Source organism: Scyliorhinus torazame, chromosome 17 (genome assembly GCF_047496885.1).
Source record: "Scyliorhinus torazame isolate Kashiwa2021f chromosome 17, sScyTor2.1, whole genome shotgun sequence".
Taxonomy (NCBI): Eukaryota; Metazoa; Chordata; class Chondrichthyes; order Carcharhiniformes; family Scyliorhinidae; genus Scyliorhinus; species Scyliorhinus torazame.
The window spans coordinates 65860833-65880452 of NC_092723.1; the positions used below are offsets into that span (position 1 = coordinate 65860833).

Below are 19620 nucleotides of genomic sequence, written 5' to 3' on the forward strand. Positions count from 1 at the left end.
GTCCTTAGACGCCTTTCGGAGGCTGGAGTCCGTTTACGTCACACAAAGTGCGTATTTCAGGCAAAAGAAGTAGTCTACCTAGGTTATCGGGTGGAACGCGAGGGTCTGCACCCCGTCGCAGAGAAGGTGCGTGCAATTCAACATGCCCCCACCCCGACTGACACTTCGCATCTTCGTTCTTTTCTCGGTCTCGTAAACTATTACGGGAAGTTCCTCCCCAATCTGGCAACTACGCTGGCCCCCTTGCACCTGCTGTTAAAGAAAAATCACACCTGGGTTTGGGGTCAGCCGCAAGAAACCGCTTTCCGGCGGGTAAAGCAACAATTGTCGTCGTCTGGGTTACTAACCCACTATGATCCGGGAAAGCCTTTACTCGTCACATGTGATGCATCCCCGTATGGTATTGGGGCTGTCCTGTCCCACAAGATGGAGAACGGGGCCGAGCGACCGATAGCTTTCGCCTCCCGCACATTGACTGCAGTGGAGAAAAAGTACGCGCAGATCGAGAAGGAGGGCCTGGCAGTGGTTTTCGCGGTGAAACGCTTCCACCAGTATGTGTACGGACGCCATTTCACTATCGTGACAGATCATAAGCCCCTGCTGGGACTTTTCAGAGAGGATAAGCCAATACCGCCCATTGCTTCTGCACGGATCCAGCGCTGGGCTTTGTTGCTTGCTGCATATGAGTATTCTCTGGAGCACAAACCAGGTACGCAGATAGCAAATGCCGACGCACTGAGCCGATTGCCTTTATCGACCGGCCCCATGTCGACCCCCACGACCGGTGAGGTGGTTGCAACCCTAAATTTTATGGACACCTTGCCTGTCACGGCATCACAGATCCGTGAGTGGACCCAGACGGAGCCAGTCTTGTCAAAGGTTCGGCACATAGTCCTGTATGGTGGGCAGCATAGACAGCTCCCAGGCGAGTTGCGGGCATTTTCCTCCAAGCTGTCAGAGTTCAGCGTGGAAGTCGGCATCCTCTTGTGGGGGACGCGTGTGATTGTCCCGGAAAAAGGCCAGGAGCTGATATTATCAGACTTGCACAATGGGCATCCGGGCGTGACCAAGATGAAAATGTTGGCCCGGAGTTATGTCTGGTGGCCAGGCCTCGACACCGACATTGAGAAGGTGGCCCAAAACTGCTCCATTTGCCAGGAGCATCAGAAGCTTCCGCCGGCCGCGCCCCTACATCACTGGGAATGGCCAGGGCGGCCTTGGGCACGCTTACATGCAGATTTTGCAGGCCCTTTTCAGGGATCCATGTTCCTTCTACTAATTGACGCCCAGTCCAAATGGCTGGAGGTGCATAAGATGCAGGGGACAACGTCCTGCGCAACAATTGAAAAGATGCGTTTATCATTTAGTACGCATGGCCTCCCCGAGGTGCTGGTCACGGATAATGGCACTCCATTCACGAGTGAGGAGTTTGCTCGGTTTACAAAGATGAACGGCATCCGCCATATCCGCACTGCCCCTTACCACCCGGCTTCAAATGGGTTGGCAGAGCGTGCAGTGCAAACATTCAAAAGAGGCCTAAAGAAGCAGTCTTCCGGATCAATGGACACGAGACTGGCTCGCTTTTTGTTTACGTACAGGACCACCCCCCATGCAGTGACTGGGGTAGCTCCCGCAGAACTCCGATTGGGCCGAAGACTTCGCACTCGCCTTAGTATGGTCTTCCCGGACATTGGCGCAAAAGTACGCCGCACACAAGAACGGCAGGGACAGGGATTGTCTCGGCATCGTCCGATTCGGCAGTTTGCGCCCGGTGACCCAGTATTCGTGCGGAATTTTGCTGGTGGTGCCCAATGGGTTCCTGGTGTAATCTTTCGCCAAACGGGCCCTATATCTTACCAAGTGCAAGCCCAGGGTCGTCTCCAGCGAAAACATGTAGACCACGTCCGGTCCAGAAGATCATCCCCTCAAAAGATTCCCCGCCCCCGGAGCTCGTTTCAACAGCCGCAAAAACCAGAGACAAGGGAAGGTAGTCCTCAAAATCTTCCACTGGTGCCTCACTTGAAGCCTGCGCAGGTCGTTACGGGACCGAATGGAGATAGAGACGCTGACATGACGGAGGCAGCAGACTCTGACTCCGAGATGGAGACACAGGATGCATCAGAGGGGGAATCCTCGGGTCCACAGGCCGTGGATGTACAACCGCGCCGTTCATCACGGAAGCGCCGGTCTCCGTCTCGTTACACGCCGCCTGATCCAGTGCCGCGTGCAAATGGCGTCCGGCCTGCGGCCAAACGAGTTCGACGCCTTCCTTCGCCAGGGTCTTCGGTGGATTCCTTGGACTTTGGGGGGGAGGGATGTTATAACCTGCCTACTTACGATTGGCTGGGGACTAATGACTATCCCACAATCCTATGGGTGTATGAACTTCCCCAATGAGGGGGGCGGAGAAACTCCTAGTATAAATAAGCTGGCCAGTTCCGGAACCAGCAGGAAGGAGAAGGTAGCAAGGGAAGTTACTGCTACTGTTATGTATATATTGTTATAGTAAATAAACTTTATTATTTTGTATCCTTAAAACTCGTGCTGGATTCTTCGTGGCCCTTACAAAACTGACGTCTACCTGGAATTGCCTCAAACCACCACATTGGTGACATGTCCGAACTGGATCGATCACAAGCTGCAGTCATTCAAGGGGGAAGGGAGAAGCCACCAAGATGAGCACAGAGTCAGAAAGCGTCAATGAGACCAGAGCACAGTGAGTGAAAAATGCCCACTAGGGGACTGAAAACCGGAGCCAATATTTTGAACGGCTTCATTACTTCTTCACGGCAAATAAAATAACGGGGGAGGATAAACAGGAAGTTATCCTATTCACCATTTTTGAGCCAACAACCTTACAAGAAATCTGATGTCTGTGGAAGTTCCTGACACAAAGTCATTTGACCAGTTGGTGTAGTTGGTCAGGAAGCATTCCAACCCCAGACCCTAGATCATACTGCAGCGTTACAAATTCAACTTAGCTGTCAGGGGCCCAGGAGAAACAATTTCCACCTTTGTTGCCAGACTCAGGCAAATGGCTGAGCATTGTGTGTTTGGTGCAGCACTTGGTGATATGCTGCGTGATTGTTTAGTATGCGGTATTAACAACATAACTGCAAAAGAAGCTTCTGGCTGAGACGAAGATTACCCGAGGCAACTGAGTGCACTGAGATGAATGCATCACAGCTTCAAAGTGTGCAAGAGGGCGAGGTGAACTAGTAGTGGGGCGGCATGGCGAGCAGGCACACTTCCTGGTCGACCGGGACAGAGGAAGTTCAGTCACAATCCCAGGAACAGTAGTTGGGGCGGCATGGTGGCGCAGTGGTTAGAACTGCTACCTCACGACACCGAGGACCTGGGTTCAATCCCGACCCTGGGTCACTGTGTGGAGTTTGCATATTCTCCCCATGTCTGCCTGGGTCTCACCCACACAATCCAAAGACGAGCAGGTTAGCTGGATTGGCCATGCTAAATTGCCCCTCAATTGGAAAGAAATAATTGGATACCCTAAATTTTCAGAAAAAAGGATCGTAGTCAGTGGCCAGGGAAGAAATTGGGCCATCAGCCCAGAAGTCAAGTTGACTGTTATTGGTACACGGGAGATCACCCCCTGGAATCGTGTCACTGCAGGGAGTTATTTTGTTTTCAGTGCAATAGGAAGGGCTATATTCAGGCACATTGCTGCGTCAACCAAAACATGCCAATTCAGAAAACAAAGCAGCAAACCACAACTTCAGCGGACAAAGTGGAGAGGAATTTAGATGAAGGACCTTAAACCTTCAGATTAAACATGGCAAGTGTGATGTATTTCCTCGATCCACCACACTTATCATTAAGATAAGTTGCATCAATATTATAGGGCAGAGTTTTCATAGCCTTGGGGTGGCAGGGATGGAAGAGGGTGCACGGGATCTCCCTCTGGTGGGAGCATTTCATCCTGAAACAAGAGATTCGTCCCCTCTGTCACCAGTGTAAAACTTTTAAACACCTCCCCACCATTCCAAGTCCAATCGGGGGTATGGCTGCCGGAAAGACAGTGCCACGTTTTACAGAGGAGTCTCCCAGGAAACGTTTCGATGAGATCGAGCAGAGGCTGGAAACTATCTACCCACAATTAGGCAGATGTGTTCAGTAAAGTGACCCAGCCCACCTGAGAGGCGGTGACTGCCATTTTTGCAAGCTCACTCCAAAAGAGGACAGAGCTGCAGTGTTGTAAGAAGATATATTACCTTCTTCGTGCAGTCAGGGTAAGTCTGCCTCCTCATGACTCCCTTAGCACCCTTTAAAACACCCCCCTACACCTCTATGGTGATCTCACACCCACCCACCTCGCGGAGTCACAGTATTGTCACCACCTCTCTCACCATCCCCTGTCAATCCCCTCTCGTAGCTCCGGATCCCTCAAATGCCTACTCCCACTCACCTTCGACACATGTCAGACTTCTGACATGGCACGATTTCTTCCTCCACTCTCGCCATCTGGTTAATTGCAAGACAAACCCGAGCACAGCCAGCCAGACTGATTCCGGAACTCAAGACCTTAACCTCTTTGAAGAACGAGCTCTTGAGCTGGCTGGGGAGGAGCAGGACCGCTCCTCTGCACAAGGCGAGGTCAGGGCCAAAGAACCTCAACACATCCAGCCACGGCACAAGCCTCACATGAGTGACCTTTCTTCTATAAGTTCAGCTGTCCTGTGCTAATGCCATCTCCCTTCCATTGCAGGTCAATCAGCAGACCAGCCCGGGCCTTGCCCCTGGCCCCTGGACACCACAGACCTGAGCATCTCAGGGGGAGGTATCTCGGAGACGAGCTTCACAGGTGTCACCCACATCCTCCACAAGTGCAGATACTCACACCTCGGTGGGATTAATTGGTAGGCGGGTTTCTGGGTCACTCACTGGTGATCACCTCACACCTGACGATCCATAGCAGCCGGAGGCAGGGATCCGGCACTCAAAGGGATGCCGGTCCTCAAGACACTGCTGAGACCCTGGCTGATGACGTACCCGGTGTCCGGTTATCCCAGAGCTGCTGGAAGTGTAAAGGCAGAGTCGCAAGCATCAGGAAGGGATGACAACAACCTTCCTAAGACTGCAAGATGACTGGAGAAGTCCCGTCAGCTCCTGTCCGAGGAGATGGTGCCATCAGTCCAAAGCAACGAGGCAAACACTGCCAGAGTGACGCCCACAGTGGAAATCTTGGCACAGGACGTGCACTTTACGGCAGGAGATGTCCGCTCCATGGTTCAACTCAGGACGTCCTTGGCTGAGAGCATGAGTTTCATGGTGCAGGTCTTCAACTGCATGGTGCACTAGTGGGAACTCGTGAGTATCAGTGCCAGAGGACAGCAGGGCTTCTGGATGTCACTCCGGGTGCCCCTCTATCTCATGGAGGAGCCAAGGAACCCAAAGGGAAGTGGATCGGCAGCACCACAGCCCAGAGCCTTCCACTCATGTAAACTTTGGGGACATCTAGCCCATCCGACACCCTCCTCCCTCTGAGCGATATACCTCCAGCTCTGAACACAGAGAAGGACAGCACTGCTGCCTGACAGCAGGCTGGGACCCTCAAGGCACCCCCCCCCCCCACCCCGCCCCCCAGGGGATGCCCGTCAAGGTCATCTCAGGCAACAAGGCATGGAAGTCAGCAGGCCACCTCAACCTCAGCTGTAGATCCTGGGGATACACCTAGATGTAGCGGGGGGAGGGGGGGGGGGGGCTGCGGTGAAGGGGATTAAGAAAAGATAGGCACGGAGTGGGCACCAGCGAACCTTGGCATTAGTAGAGAAAATACACTATTGTAATAACTAGCTGATATTAGAAATCACTTTGATCACCCTAAAGTGCCTCCATCCTGTCATGTCATGGTGCCATGCTCCGCAAACCCCCCCCCCCCACGCAAACTCTGTGGCTTCCTCCCTGTGCCGTGTGAGAATGGCAACACAAGTCTCTCTCTACTCCCACATTGACGATGCAGGAAAGTGCTCCCCAGGAAATGGGCACAGACCTGCACGATGTACATTGTGTAGTCACAGACAAACTGGAAATTGACATTGTGGTATTTTCTTGTGGTTCAAAAATGGTGATCGATGCCTCCATAACGAACGCAGAGGTACGTGGGTGCAGCCGATGGTACCCTGCACCTGCGGCGTGTCCGCTATTTGGGCGAAGCCCATGGTCCTGGTGTCCTGACTTGCCTGGTCCCAATCCAAGTTGATGACATGTTGGCACTCGTAAACAGCGCATCCATGACCTCCCTTATGCACTTCTGTGCTGCTGACTGGGAAATGCCGCACAGGTCGCCTTATGCTGCCATGAAACAAGCCACTGGCACAGAGGTTCAGAGCGGCAGTAACTTACAGGGCTGCAGGCAATGGCTGAATATTCAGCAAGAAGGGGGCTCACTAATGAAATTATAAATGTATTTAAATGAGGTTCCTGGCCTTCCGTGGAGGGATTCTCGTTATGCCACTGGCAAGGGGCCTGGAAAATCGGAAAACACAATCTCACCTGTGTTTTCCGATTCTCGCTGTATTTTCCGCCTGCATTGTCGTTCTCGCTGACGGTTCACAGAAACAACTGGTCTATGCTGGTGTTGACGCTGCACCCAAGGCCCCTCTTCATTGAACATTATCAGTCTATCCTTCTCATCCTTTCCCCTTCATGCCTTTATCTAGCTCCCCTTTACATGCTGTGGTGTAATTTACCTGAACCAGTCTATGTGGAAGTGAGTTCCATATTCTAACTGCTCTCTGAGCAAAGCTTCTGGGGCGAGATTCTCCGACCCCCCGCCGGATCAGAGAATTGCCGGGGGCTGGCGTGAATCCCGCCCCCGCCGGTTGGCGAATACTCGGGCACCGGAGATTCGGCGGGGGTGGGAATCGCGCCGCGCCGGTTGGCGGGCCCCCCCCCCGGCGATTCTCCGGCCCGGATGGGCCGAAGTCCCGCTGCTGGAATGCCTGTCCCACCGGCGTGGATTAAACCACCTCTCTTACTGGTGGGACAAGGCGGCGCGGGCGGGCTCCGGCGTCCTGGGGGGGGCGCGGGGCGATCTGGCCCCGGGGGGTGCCCACACGGTGGCCTGGCCCGCGATCGGGGCCCACCGATCCGCGGGCGGGCCTGTGCCGTGGGGGCACTCTTTTCCTTCCGCCTTCTCCATGGTCTCCACCATGGCGGAGGCGGAAGAGACCCTCTCCACTGCGCATGCGCGGGGATGCCGTGAGCGGCCGCTAACGCTCTCGCGCATGCGCCGCCCGGCAATGTCATTTCTGCGCCAGCTGGCGGGGCACCAAAGGCTTTTCCAGCTGGCGGGGCGGAAATCAGTCCGGCGCGGGCCTAACCCCTCAAGGTTATGGCTCGGCCGCTCACGATGCGGAGGATTCTGCACCTTTGGGGCGACGCGATGCCGGACTGATTTGCGCCGGTCGGCGGACATCGCGCCGATTACGGAGAATTTTGCCCCAAGTCAGATGATGGCTGATCCGTGTCTCAACTGCCTTGGAGACATATCACTCCCTACACTTATCCAATAAAAATAGAAGAAATGTTCCCAATTCCATGTTCCATTCATTTGATTGCGTTCGACGCTGTCAAATTCCTTCCTCTCTTACCCAACTCAGGTTGCATCTCGACTTGTTCTGTCGCAGAATCAAAAATAAGAGCTTGATGTGTGAGGAACTGCCCTGTGGTTTACCAATGTGTAACATCATCATTCAACCCCATGCTTCAGATCTTTTGATGATGATTAGCTTCATCGATCACTCTTGGAATATCCCAGAGGCCCCAAGGCTCAATCTCAGCTTCTATTACCTTGGAATACAATAGGGAATGGGCAAACCAAGTGTGGATTATTTCTGCCCTGCTGAAGCATCCTTCAAAGTGGAGATGCGACACTAGGGTTAGCTCTGAGAAGAGGCTGTCACTCAAACCACATCTGCCCATGAAAGGAAATTGTGTCCTGCAGGAAGGCGGAGTAAATGATTTTATTAAAATTAAAATAAGTTTCATCAATTGAGTGTGTCTTACTTCCAGTTGCACAACGCTTGAAAGGTTTATTGGGGAAAAAAAGATTTTACTAGCGAGCTTGGAAATAGTGCCCAGATGACAAATATTTTACAGGGGCAGCTCAATGTAGTAAAGCTATGAGATCTCCCAGCAGAGAATCTGATTTGTGCTTGTGTCAAACTGAAGTATTGTGCTGACATCTAGTCTGAAGCGATCACACCTGAATTTTAAAAAAGTCAGGGCAAATCTTGTTTTTGGTCTGTTTTTTTTCCCTCGGATGGATGAAGATCTAATTTTTTGCATCGGTTTGCAGCTTTTAGCGTTTGATTCATTAATACGGCTGTCTCCAAATCCTTTCAGAGTTTGGCAATGGAATCAAATAAAAGGCAGAATTAGGCCGCGATGCACATACTCTGACGCCAGGGCATGAGTGGAGGGAAGTACAAGTGACCTGTTACCACCGTTTAAACTGGTTACAGATCATTCAGATGCCAAGGCTGTTTTACAGGCCTGGTCCCCATTGTGCACCGTGTACCATGTTGTACAAGATTGTCGTTTTGTTGCAGTCTGGTTGAACTCAAGAGGAGTTGTTTCTTTTTTAAATGTATGTGCTGGAATTGCATCTCTTCCATCACAAAATTTTAGAGCTGGTTTTAACTCCATCGGCCTGATGCCAATGGGCTGATAGCAGAGTTGTAGTGATGAGGCCTGCACTTTGCCACGTTTAGCAGAATCCTCCACTTGGCAGCCCAAGCATTTGCCTGATTCAGCCGTGAACCTTCTACCAGCAAACAAGTGATGTACGCAGGACCCCGAAGAAACTTTAAGGGACAATTGGGCAGAGTGTGAGGAACGCACGCTCCATCAATTTGAACTGGATGATAAGAGGAAGAGACTCCAAAAACACAAGTAAAGAATTATTCTCCTCTGGCCATGAGGAACAGCTAATGTGGGCAGCTGTTGCCTGGGCCCCACTACTTCCGCAGTCATCTATTCCCCACTCCCCCCACCCTCCTTTTGTGCTCCCGGCCACTTGACACTGCACAGTCCCAGAACTGGTGAGCAGTAGCATGATGTCTGCTCACTGGGACCATCGAGGCCTGACCCTTAAAATAGACCAGGCCTCTAGATGGCTACCCAAGAGTTAAAATCAACTTAATTCTCTCTCCAGCTGCTTTCATCCTCGCTGGCTGTCGGACACATAAGTGCTCTCTGCTACTTCACTCAAGTAGTCCTTATTCATGTGTGAGTGCTCTTAAAAAGCCATATCTCTTTCTCATTACAGGAGAAGAGAACCCATTGAGAGGCAGTAAACCAGGGGTGGATCTATAGATACAGTGACCTTGGCCATGATGAAGGAGGAAGCCCTTGAGATTGACAGGGCAGTGGAAGTAATGGTGGGGGGACATCCGAGAGACTTGAGTACAGCATTAGATGAAGCATTGCCACTTGGCATTTAACTATCACTCACAGTGAATTGAAGTCTCCAAGACTTGAAATGCCATGATCTGCGCTAACTATCACTCACAGTGAATTGAAGTCTCCAAGACTCAAAATGCCATGATCTGCGCTATGTTAACTTGGAACCCAATTTCACCTCCTTTCAAGCACTGAAATCTTTCACCTCTCACAAGTTCTTTTTGGGTTGTGATGGAGGAGATGGAGGGAAGCCTGGGGAGCTCTCGGAGGAGATCCAGCATTCTGAGGATGCATTGCCCATGACTCGTCCATCACAGATGCACATTACTTGATGGTTCAACATCTCAGGAGAGGTAGGGTCTGGCATGGTGAGCAGAACATCACATGGGAGCTGGAGGAGGTGTTGGGGACAGGAACAGCAGTGGAGAGTCTCCTTCAGAGGAGCAGGGCACTCCATCTCTGCTGGAAACAGCTGTGCAGAGCCTCTGGGGCCACCAAAGAAAAGGGAGCAGCGATTGGAAAGTCATGTGTTTCTGCCAACATTCAATGGCACTGCACATCCCGTACACAAAATGGAGAAGTCCATCTCTAGCATGAGTGCCATGATGCCTCAGGAGATTTGCATTGATGATCACCTCCACTGAAAGAGTGGCCAACCTCATGGAGACTCAGAATGTGATCTGCCCATTGGAAGTCCACATCATAGAAGATCTCATAGAATCGTAGAATTTACAGTGCAGAAGGAGGCCACTCAGCCCATCGAGTCCGCACCAGCGCTTGGAAAGAGTACCCCACCCAAGCCCACACCTCCACCCCATCCCCGCAACCCAGTAACCCCACCCAACCCGAGCACCCGGAGGAAACCCACGCAGACACTGGGATAACGTGCCGACTCCACACAGACAGTGACCCAAGCCGGGAATCGAACCTGGGACCCTGGAGCTGTGAAGCGACAGTGCTAACCACTATGCTACCATGCCACCCCTGCAAAATTCAAGCCTGCCAAGATGTAGGATAAGCACTGTAAGGGCAAAGAAAATTTCGAACAAACTCATCTCCCAAAGTTACAACGAATATTTCAATGACATGTTCTAATGTTGTCTAAGTGCTGACATGGCTCTTGGTGTACCTTTCCTGTGCCTCTGTGGGAGGGTTCCTCACTAACATCAGCAGCAATGGTTGTGCAGGTACCCCTTGTCTCTCAGAAGCCAGCTACTGCTGCTGGAGTTGCTGCCCCGATCGCTGAGGCTGCAGGGCCTCCATTCAACCTGCTGTCCCACCTCAGTACTGCAGCCACAGGTAGCATCCATTTTGCAGGGAAGTCTCGCAGACAAGACGTTGAGATTCAGATCAATGGACTCCAAGGCAATTTGCTGGACTAAGTTTCCAAAGAAATGTGTAAAGTTAGGCTGAAAAGACCACTCCCGTAGCTTTTCACTGTGCTTAACCCCAAACTTGCTGATTTTGGCCTATGGTGGCTAAATGGGAAAGAGAGAGAACTGTAAGAAGAATTTAGCCAAATTGCCTGGTAGCCACACAACCAACCCAATCCCAGATTCTGGTATTTCAAACTGAGGACTGAGAATTCAAAGTCCAAAATTTCCAAACACTCGTTCCTGTTCCATATAGTTCCCATAGGTGGCACTGTTGAAACAGGCAGATTCCGGCTTGTTGGGAAGTGAAAATTGTACTGAGTTTCAAACAAGAGCATGAGGTAGCAGAAGGTGAAAAAATGGCCACCCAATTGAATAAATTCCAGGTGTTTTGAATGAAGAAAAGTTAAAGCTTGGGACACTAGTCCTTAAAGATTGGAGTCAATCCTTGCAAAAGGAATACTCTGCTCACCACAGCAGATATCAAAAATGCCATGACCCCCATGGGTAAACAATCTCCTCATGGGACCCGTGGAGCACAAGCTCCCCTAGGTCAGGGGCAGAAGCAGATCATCTGCGGCCTGTAATGAGCAAGATATAAAAGCAGGCCCAACTCAGGGCCTGATGCAACACGTCCTCCCAATTAGGATTGTGGGGAGTGAGATGCTTCATGACGCACACTTGTAAATAAGTAAATAAATCCATTTTTGTTTACAACAGCTTCCTCTGAGTTGTTATAAAATATTTAAACTTACCTACACAGTAAACTGTGTTATCCAGCACCCCACCAACCCTATTAACTAGAATTTCCGATCTTCCCCTAACACCCAATTGTTATTTCATCAGCTTGAAGGAATCACAAAGCTATCTGTAGCCCGTACATGTATACTGTATAATTTTATCATCGATGCTTTAATGTACTGTTGAAGGTTAAGAAGTAATACAAATGCTGTTCTTTACTTCCTGAGGACTTGCGTGTTGTATTCCACTGGTAAATGGAACTCTCAATTAATCGGCATTTCTGATTAACCGGCACCACCCATTTCCTGCACGCGCCAGATAATAAAGATTTTACTGTATTTTGATTTTTTTCCCTCATTGTGGCTCTTTAAATAATAAATAAGAAGAGCCAGTGGAACATCCTGCCCCGTAGGCCAGTGAGTAAAACAATTTCCTGGAACGTACATCATTCCTAATTTGGGCAAAGGTAAATTGTGTGGAGGCTGATTTTGAACATACATCCATTTCCTCCAATGTTCAACAAGCCTGTGATAGGTGCAATAACCCTCTTGAAGCCCACTGGAACACCTCAATTGATCTCCCCGTGGGACTGGTGGAATATGAACTTGTCCGTTCGTGGATGGAGACCCATCCGGCTGGGGCTCATAAGTCCGCCTTATAAAAGCCGGCCCAGACTGGGACCGGCAGGATCGGTAGTTCCGGTTGGGACCATTTGATTGTACGCCACGTTGCGGCCTTTACTTCGTGTTGGTTTATTAAACTTGTTTAACTTATTTCTCGGGCCTCCTGAACTTTTATAATAGGTTTGCCCCATCATATATATTTATATATCCAAAGAGAAAATGCTGGAAAATCTCAGCAGGTCGGGCAGCATCTGTAGGGAGAGAAAAGAGCTAATGTTTCGAGTCCAGCTGACCCTTTGTCAAAGCAGAGGAAGTGGGAAATATTTATACTGTGGAGTGAGAATGAAAGGTGAGTCATAGCCATAGAAACCCAGGGAAACGGGGTGCTAATAGCCACAGACACCATGGGGAAAGAGTGTTAATGGCAGTCCCAAGAGAGAACAAAAGGTATGAAAAGCCAAACAGCAGAGAAACTAACATCAGAGGGTGAACTGTGACATATGTAGATGTGGGGGGAGGTGAAGGGGGAAGCAAAGGGGAGAAAGGGTAAGAAAAGGTGGACAAGATGGGGGGGGGGGTTAAATATATATAAAGAAAGACAAGAGAGAAAGAAATGTTAAAAGACAGTTCAAATGAAATGGGATGAAAACAAATGGGTCGAGGTGGGGTAGAGCTAATCATCTGAAGTTGTTGAATTCGATGTTGAGACCAGAAGGCTGTAGTGTGCCGAACCAGAAGATGAGATGTTGTTCCTCCAGTTTACGATGAGCTTCACTGGAACATTGCAGCAGGCTAAGGACAGACATGTGGGCATGGGAGCAGGGTCTTGTGTTAAAGTGGCAAGCAAAGGGAAGGTCAGGGTCCTGAATGCGCACAGACCGAAGGTGCTCAGCAAAGCGATCACCCAGTCTGTGTTTGGTCTGTCCGATATAGAGGAGACCATATTGGGTGCAGGTAATGCAATAGACCAGATTGAAAGAGGTGCAAGTGAAACGCTGCTTAACCTGCAATGATTGTTTTGGGCCTGGGATGTTAAGCATGGAAGAGGTAAATGGGTAAGTGTTACACCTTCTGCGATTGCATGGGAAGGTGCCATGGGTGATGGGAGAGGAGTTAGGTATGGTGAAGGAGTGGACTAGATTATCTCGGAGGGAACGGTATCTGCAGATTCAACATCAAATTCAACAACTTCAGATGATTAGCTCTACCCCACCTCGACCCATTTGTTTTCATCCCATTTCATTTCACTGTCTTTTACCATTTCTTTCTCTCTTGTCTTACTTTATATATTGGATTGGATTGGATTTGTTTATTGTCACGTGTACCGAGGTACAGTGAAAAGTATTTTTCAGCGAGCAGCTCAACAGATCATTAAATACATGGGAAGAAAAGGGAATAAAAGAAAATACATAATAGGGCAACACAACATATACAATGTAACTACATAAGCACTGGCATCGGATGAAGCATACAGGGTGTAGTGTTAATGACGTCAGTCCATAAGAGAGTCATTTAGGAGTCTGGTGACAGTGGGGAAGAAGCTGTTTTTGAATCTGTCCGTGCGTGTTCTCAGACTTCTGTATCTCCTGCCCGATGGAAGAAGTTGGAAGAGTGAGTAAGCCGGGTGGGAGGGATCTTTGATTATGCTGCCCGCTTTCCCCAGGCAGCGGGAGGTGTAGATGGAGTCAATGGATGGGAGGCAGGCGGTGTTCACGACTCTCTGAAGTTTCTTGCGGTCCTTGGCCGAGCAGTTGCCATGCCAGGCTGTGATGCAGCCCGATAGGATGCTTTCTATGGTGCATCTATAAAAGTTGGTAAGGGTTAATGTGGACATGCTGAATTTCCTTAGTTTCCTGAGGAAGTAAAGGCGCTGTTGTGCTTTCTTGGTGGTAGCGTCGACGTGGGTGGACCAGGACAGATTTTTGGAGATGTGCACCCCTAGGAATTTGAAACTGCTAACCATCTCCACCTCAGCCCCGTTGATGCTGACAGGGGTGTGTGTGTACAGTACTTTGCTCCCTGAAGTCAATGACCAGCTCTTTAGTTTTGCTGGCATCAGATGAGTTTGCTGGCATGACTCATCTTTCATTCTCACTCCACAGTATAAACATTTCCCACTTTCTCTGTACTATAGTTTTGACAAAGGGTCACCTGGACTCGAAACAGCAGCTCTTTTCTCTCCCTACAGATACTGCCAGACCTGCTGAGGTTTTCCAGCATTTTCTCTTTGGTTTCAGATTCCAGCATTGTAGCCACCTGGGTTGGCCACTTCCCGACTTAAAATGGAGATCCGCTAAGAATGCAGGGAAATTCAGCCAACGCAGGAAAAACAGCAGGTGCGAAGTTTCCTGTGTATCAGAACTTGCAGGAACCCAGACAGCACTGAAAGCAACAACCATCTACATATTAATGAGCGATCCCCGGGTACAATTGGAAACAGTTAAGGTAAACAAAGCCAAGCCAGACCCCTCGGCGCTAGCAGGAGCCAAGACAAAGGAAGGCCAACGGCCACTTAGGAACCGCCCAGCGATCAGGGAACAGCTCCAGTATTGGAGAAATCGATCCAAGTGATCAGAACTTAATCCAATCACTTGGAACCAGGTATGAGGTCCGCCCCGAATGGTGCGACGCCCCTGGGGACTATAAAATAGAGTCCCCAAGTTCAATTCGTCCTTCTTGGCAGGGTCATCTCAGCAGCTCGAAACAACCCTTGATCGTGACCTGCCTAGTAGCTGCATCAACCAAGTAAGTCTCCAGTCAACGCACGCTATGCGATAGGCACTCCTAGCTACCAATCCATACCAGCTTTGAATCCTGCAGACTCAGGATCGAACGAAAGGCCATTTGTTCCCCTGACCTGATGGGCCAGTTCCAAAGCTAAGTATAGGCCTTTTAGTGTTAGAGATAGTCTAGTAAGTAGAGTTTTATACATGAGTAGTGATTGACTGTGTATAATAAATATGTTATGATTTGAAACGTACTAACTGGTGTATTGAGGTATTGATCAGTATTTGAACTTGAACCTCGTGGTGGTATCATAAAGGTACCTGGCGACTCGAGAGCAAAGGTCAGAGAAACAGAGCAAATTAAGTAAAGACACAATGAGCAACATTTAAGAGCCAACCAAAAGTTAGCAACAGCATCCACAGTAATTTCCTTTCATATGTATATGTAGGATTTCTTCCAATTTACTGCACCATTGGTCATTTTTAAATCTCCAGATTTCCTTGTACTCTCAAAAGTTATTAACCCCTCGACCCACATTAAACATGAAAACATAAAAAGGGAGTTGAAAGTGGGTACATTTTATTCAAAGTATTCAGTCCTTCCCCTTATTAAAAAGTGGCACAGTGGTTAGCATGGCTGCCTCACAGCTCCAGTGGCCCAGGTTCAATTCTGGCCTCAGGTGACTGCCTGTGTGGAGTTTGCACATTCTTCCCAAGTCTGTGTCGGATGCTCCGGTTTCCTCCCACAGTCCAAAGATGTGCAGGTTAGGTGGATTGGCCACACTAAATTGCCTCTTAGTGTCCAAAAAAAAAGGTTAGGTGGGGTTACGGGGAAAGGGTGGAGGCATAAGCTTAAATAGGGTGCACTTTCCAAGGGCCATGCAGCCCCGATGGGCTGAATGGCCTCATTCGGCACTGTAAAGAATTCTGTTCTATTCTATCCTATAAAAAAAAGTAAAATTTCTGTAATCATTTAAATATAGATTGGATTGGATTGGATTGGATTTGTTTATTGTCACGCATACCGAGGCATAGTGAAAAGTATTTTTCTGCGAGCAGCTCAACAGATCATTAAATACATGGGAAGAAAAGGGAATAAAAGAAAATACATAATAGGGCAATGTACAATGTAACTACATAAGCACTGGCTTCAGATGAAGCATACAGGGTGTAGTGTGAATGAGGTCAGTCCATAAGAAGGTCATTTAGGAGTCTGGTAACAGTGGGGAAGAAGCTGTTTTTGAATCTGTCCGTGCGTGTTCTCAGACTTCTGTATCTCCTGCCCGATGGAAGAAGTTGGAAGAGTGAGTAAGCCGGGTGGGAGGGATCTTTGATTATGCTGCCCGCTTTCCCCAGGCAGCGGGAGGTGTAGATGGAGTCAATGGATGGGAGGCAGGTTTGTGTGATGGACTGGGCGGTGTTCACGACTCTCTGAAGTTTCTTGCGGTCCTTGGCTGAACAGTTGCCATACCAGGCTGTGATGCAGCCCGATAGGATGTTTTCTTGGTGGTAGCGTCGATGTGGGTGGACCAAGACAGATTTTTGGAGACGTGCACCCCTAGGAATGTGAAACTGCTAACCATCTCCACCTCGGCCCCGTTGATGCTGACAGGTATGTGTACAGTACTTTGCTTCCTGAAGTCAATGACCAGCTCTTTAGCTTTGCTAGCATTGAGAGAGAGATTGCTTTCGCTACACCACTCCACTAGGTTCTTTATCTCCTGCCTGTATTCTGACTGGTCGTTATTTGAGATCCGGCCCACTATGGTCGTATCGTCAGCAAACTTGTAGATGGAGTTGGAACCACGTTTTGCCACGCAGTCGTGTGTGTACAGGGAGTAGAGTAGGGGGCTAAGTACGCAGCCTTGCGGGGCCCTGGTGTTGAGGACTATTGTGGAGGTGGTGTTGTTGTTCATTCTTACTGATTGTTTGCCTTAGATATTCTGTCAGCTGCATGCTCTGCCAAACTCCTCTATCATATCACCAAGGCTGAGCGGCATTGACTTTAATGAAATGAGGATGCCGGTGGAAAATAAACATTAATTTATCAAACTATTTACAGAGTTCTGCTCAAAGCAGCATATCACTCCCAATACAGTCCTTGCTGGAAGAACTAACCGCACCAGGCCCTGTCATAATATCCACTCACGTTTATAATGAGATGCAGACAGGCAGTGATTGACACATAGGATGACCAGTAAGCATACAGCACAGCACAGCCAATCACCAGACAGGACACCACCACTATAAAGCCAGAGGGCACTAGGTTTCCCGCTCTCTCGGGACCCAGCTACTAAGATAGTCAGAGTCCACGAGCTAGCAAGCACAAACATCATGCGGTAGCTAATAAGTCTGGTCAGGCTACTACAAGGTCACTAGTCAGATCAGTATAGTGTAGACCCACAGCTGAATATGTACAGCAGTTCATCTAGTTTGAATAAAACAGTGTTGGATCTTCTCCTGTGTTAGACGTCTGTTTCTAACTTCCCTGCATTGAGTGCAGTCCACATCGAACCAACCTGCCTAACAAATCAGGCCCTGCTGTGGGTCAGCTTTTATATCAGTACATTGCGAGCCCCAAGCGGGTGGCCTCTGCCACCTATCTGGGAAGCTCGTACTCCACGAGTCCCACAGCAAGATCAACAATGATTTCCCTGTGGTCCTCGTGGGTGCTATGTCACAGACCATCTCCGCTGATTGGCTTCAACTCCACTTGACCAGTTTACCATTGCTGGACATCAAAAGAAAATGAGCATTTCCCCTAGACATTATTTCCCTTTTGACCATGTAACCAGGCAGGGGAGGTGATAGTAAAGTGGTACATCACTGAACGCATAATGCCCAGACTAGTACTCTAGGGGCACAGGTTCAAATCCGGTCTGTGAGGATTTGTATCAGGGAAACTTCAGTGTAGAATTTTAAATTCAGTTAATAAAAATCTGGAATTGAAAGCTAGTCTCAGTAATGGTAACCATGAAACTATCTTTGATTGCTGTAAAAACCCATCTGATTCACTGAAGGGGCAGCATGGTGGCACAGTAGTTAACACTGCTGCCTCACAGCACCAGGGACCCGGGTTTGATTTCAGCCCGGGTGACTGTGTGGAGTTTGCAGGTTCTCCCCGTGTCTGTGTGGGTTTCTTCCGGATGCTCCGGTTTCCTCCCACAGTTAGGTGGATTGACCACGATCAATGTGCAGGGTTACGGGGATAGGGCAGGGGAATGGGCCTAGGTAGCGTGCTCTTTTGGAGGGTTTTTGCAGAATGGGTGGACCGAATGGCCTCCTTCTGCACTGTAGCAATTCCATGGATAGTGCCTGAAAGGGAAGGAAATCTGCCAGTCTTACCTGATCTGGTCTATACGTGACTCCAGGCCCACAACTACCTTCTGGAATGGTCTACCAAGCCACTTGGGGTTTGAAGACCAAATACTGGCCTTGCCAATGATGCCCATCCACATCCCATAGAAGAAGTTCAACAATTTAAAAAAGCAACATCTTAAAGTTAACTGAAACTTTTTGTTTTAAATTCCAGGCAAGGCAGCAGATACATGCACAATATATCTCTGGAATCAAGGTTGAGACACTGACCTGGATGAAGAAGTTGGCTCCGTTATCTGTCTCTGTATCCGTGTGTGGCGCAGGATATGGTCTCTCATTGACATCTGAACCTCTGCTGGGATATCGGGAGATGTGTGGCTGATCTTCATGGCTGCCTCGAGGAAGCTCATGGAAGTGGATTCTTTGGGTTTATCCGTCATCTCCTTGTCGCAGTCAGTGCTGGTGACGTTGACTGTGTCCCCGGGGAGGGAGGTGTTAGAGAGAACCTTGTTCTTCCAGGGGACCCAACACAGCTTCCAGAACACAAAGAGAAAGACCGCCACCAGGCCGAGTCCACAGAAAATAAGTATCACTGCAAGTAAGCTGACCGAGAGATCTGGAAACAGAACAGAGGAGTAGCGAGTGACAAGGTAACGACACACAGACAAAGGACAAAGGGAGAGAAAGAAGAAAAAAAAGCTGTGAGAAAAGCCTGAAAATTATTTTTCAAGAAATAGTTTATGCTCTATCACGATGAACCTGAACCTAATCCAGACCAATTTAGCTGCCAATGTTCCCATTCTATGAATACCCTGTGATTAAATGAACATCATGTTCACCTTTAATTTCCCACTGAAGCAATATAAATAATTAAATCAAGTTTCCAATATGAAAGTTAGATAAAATTTCAGTTTTATCTTGTTTCTACTTGTCGAAGCTTAAATAAGTGACGGTACACCACTGTCCAAACGTGATCCTTGGAAAGGCACACTGTTGTGAAATGGTGTTATCTATCCGGGTTACCTTTCCTTTCATTCATCAATAGAATGAAGGTATCACTGGCTCGGTCAGCATTTATTGCCCATCCCTAACTGCCCTTGAGAAAGTGGGGTCAGCTGCCTTCTTGAACAACTGCAGTCTACGTGGTGCCAATATTATATCAGCTTCTCTATCACTTGTCCAATACTTAAGTCTTGCCTGTTTTACTGGGTACATGGCTTTATCCAGTTTGCCTGCAGATGAGCCACTCACCCCATATTTTACACAGTAATTGCTCAGCATGAACTGTATATACAGCTGGCAAAATGTGTAAAAACTAGATAGAGAGGTGGAAATAGCCAACTGGAGAGGCCTGGATTGGAACTCGTCACAATCTTACCTTGTTTTCTTTGTATTCTGTTCATCATTTATACATCA

At 48.9% G+C, this 19620-nt stretch overlaps 1 protein-coding gene across 1 annotated transcript in view; it reads right to left on the bottom strand.

Moving 5' to 3' along the window:
• The window catches only part of LOC140393920 (synaptotagmin-6-like), a 760260-nt gene that overhangs the window by 268809 nt on the left and 471831 nt on the right, over positions 1-19620 (bottom strand). The window contains exon 2 of the mRNA XM_072480561.1: positions 18475-18820. Within this exon, the coding sequence (XP_072336662.1) occupies positions 18475-18820 (346 nt within the window). The remainder of the gene's footprint in view (positions 1-18474; positions 18821-19620) is intronic.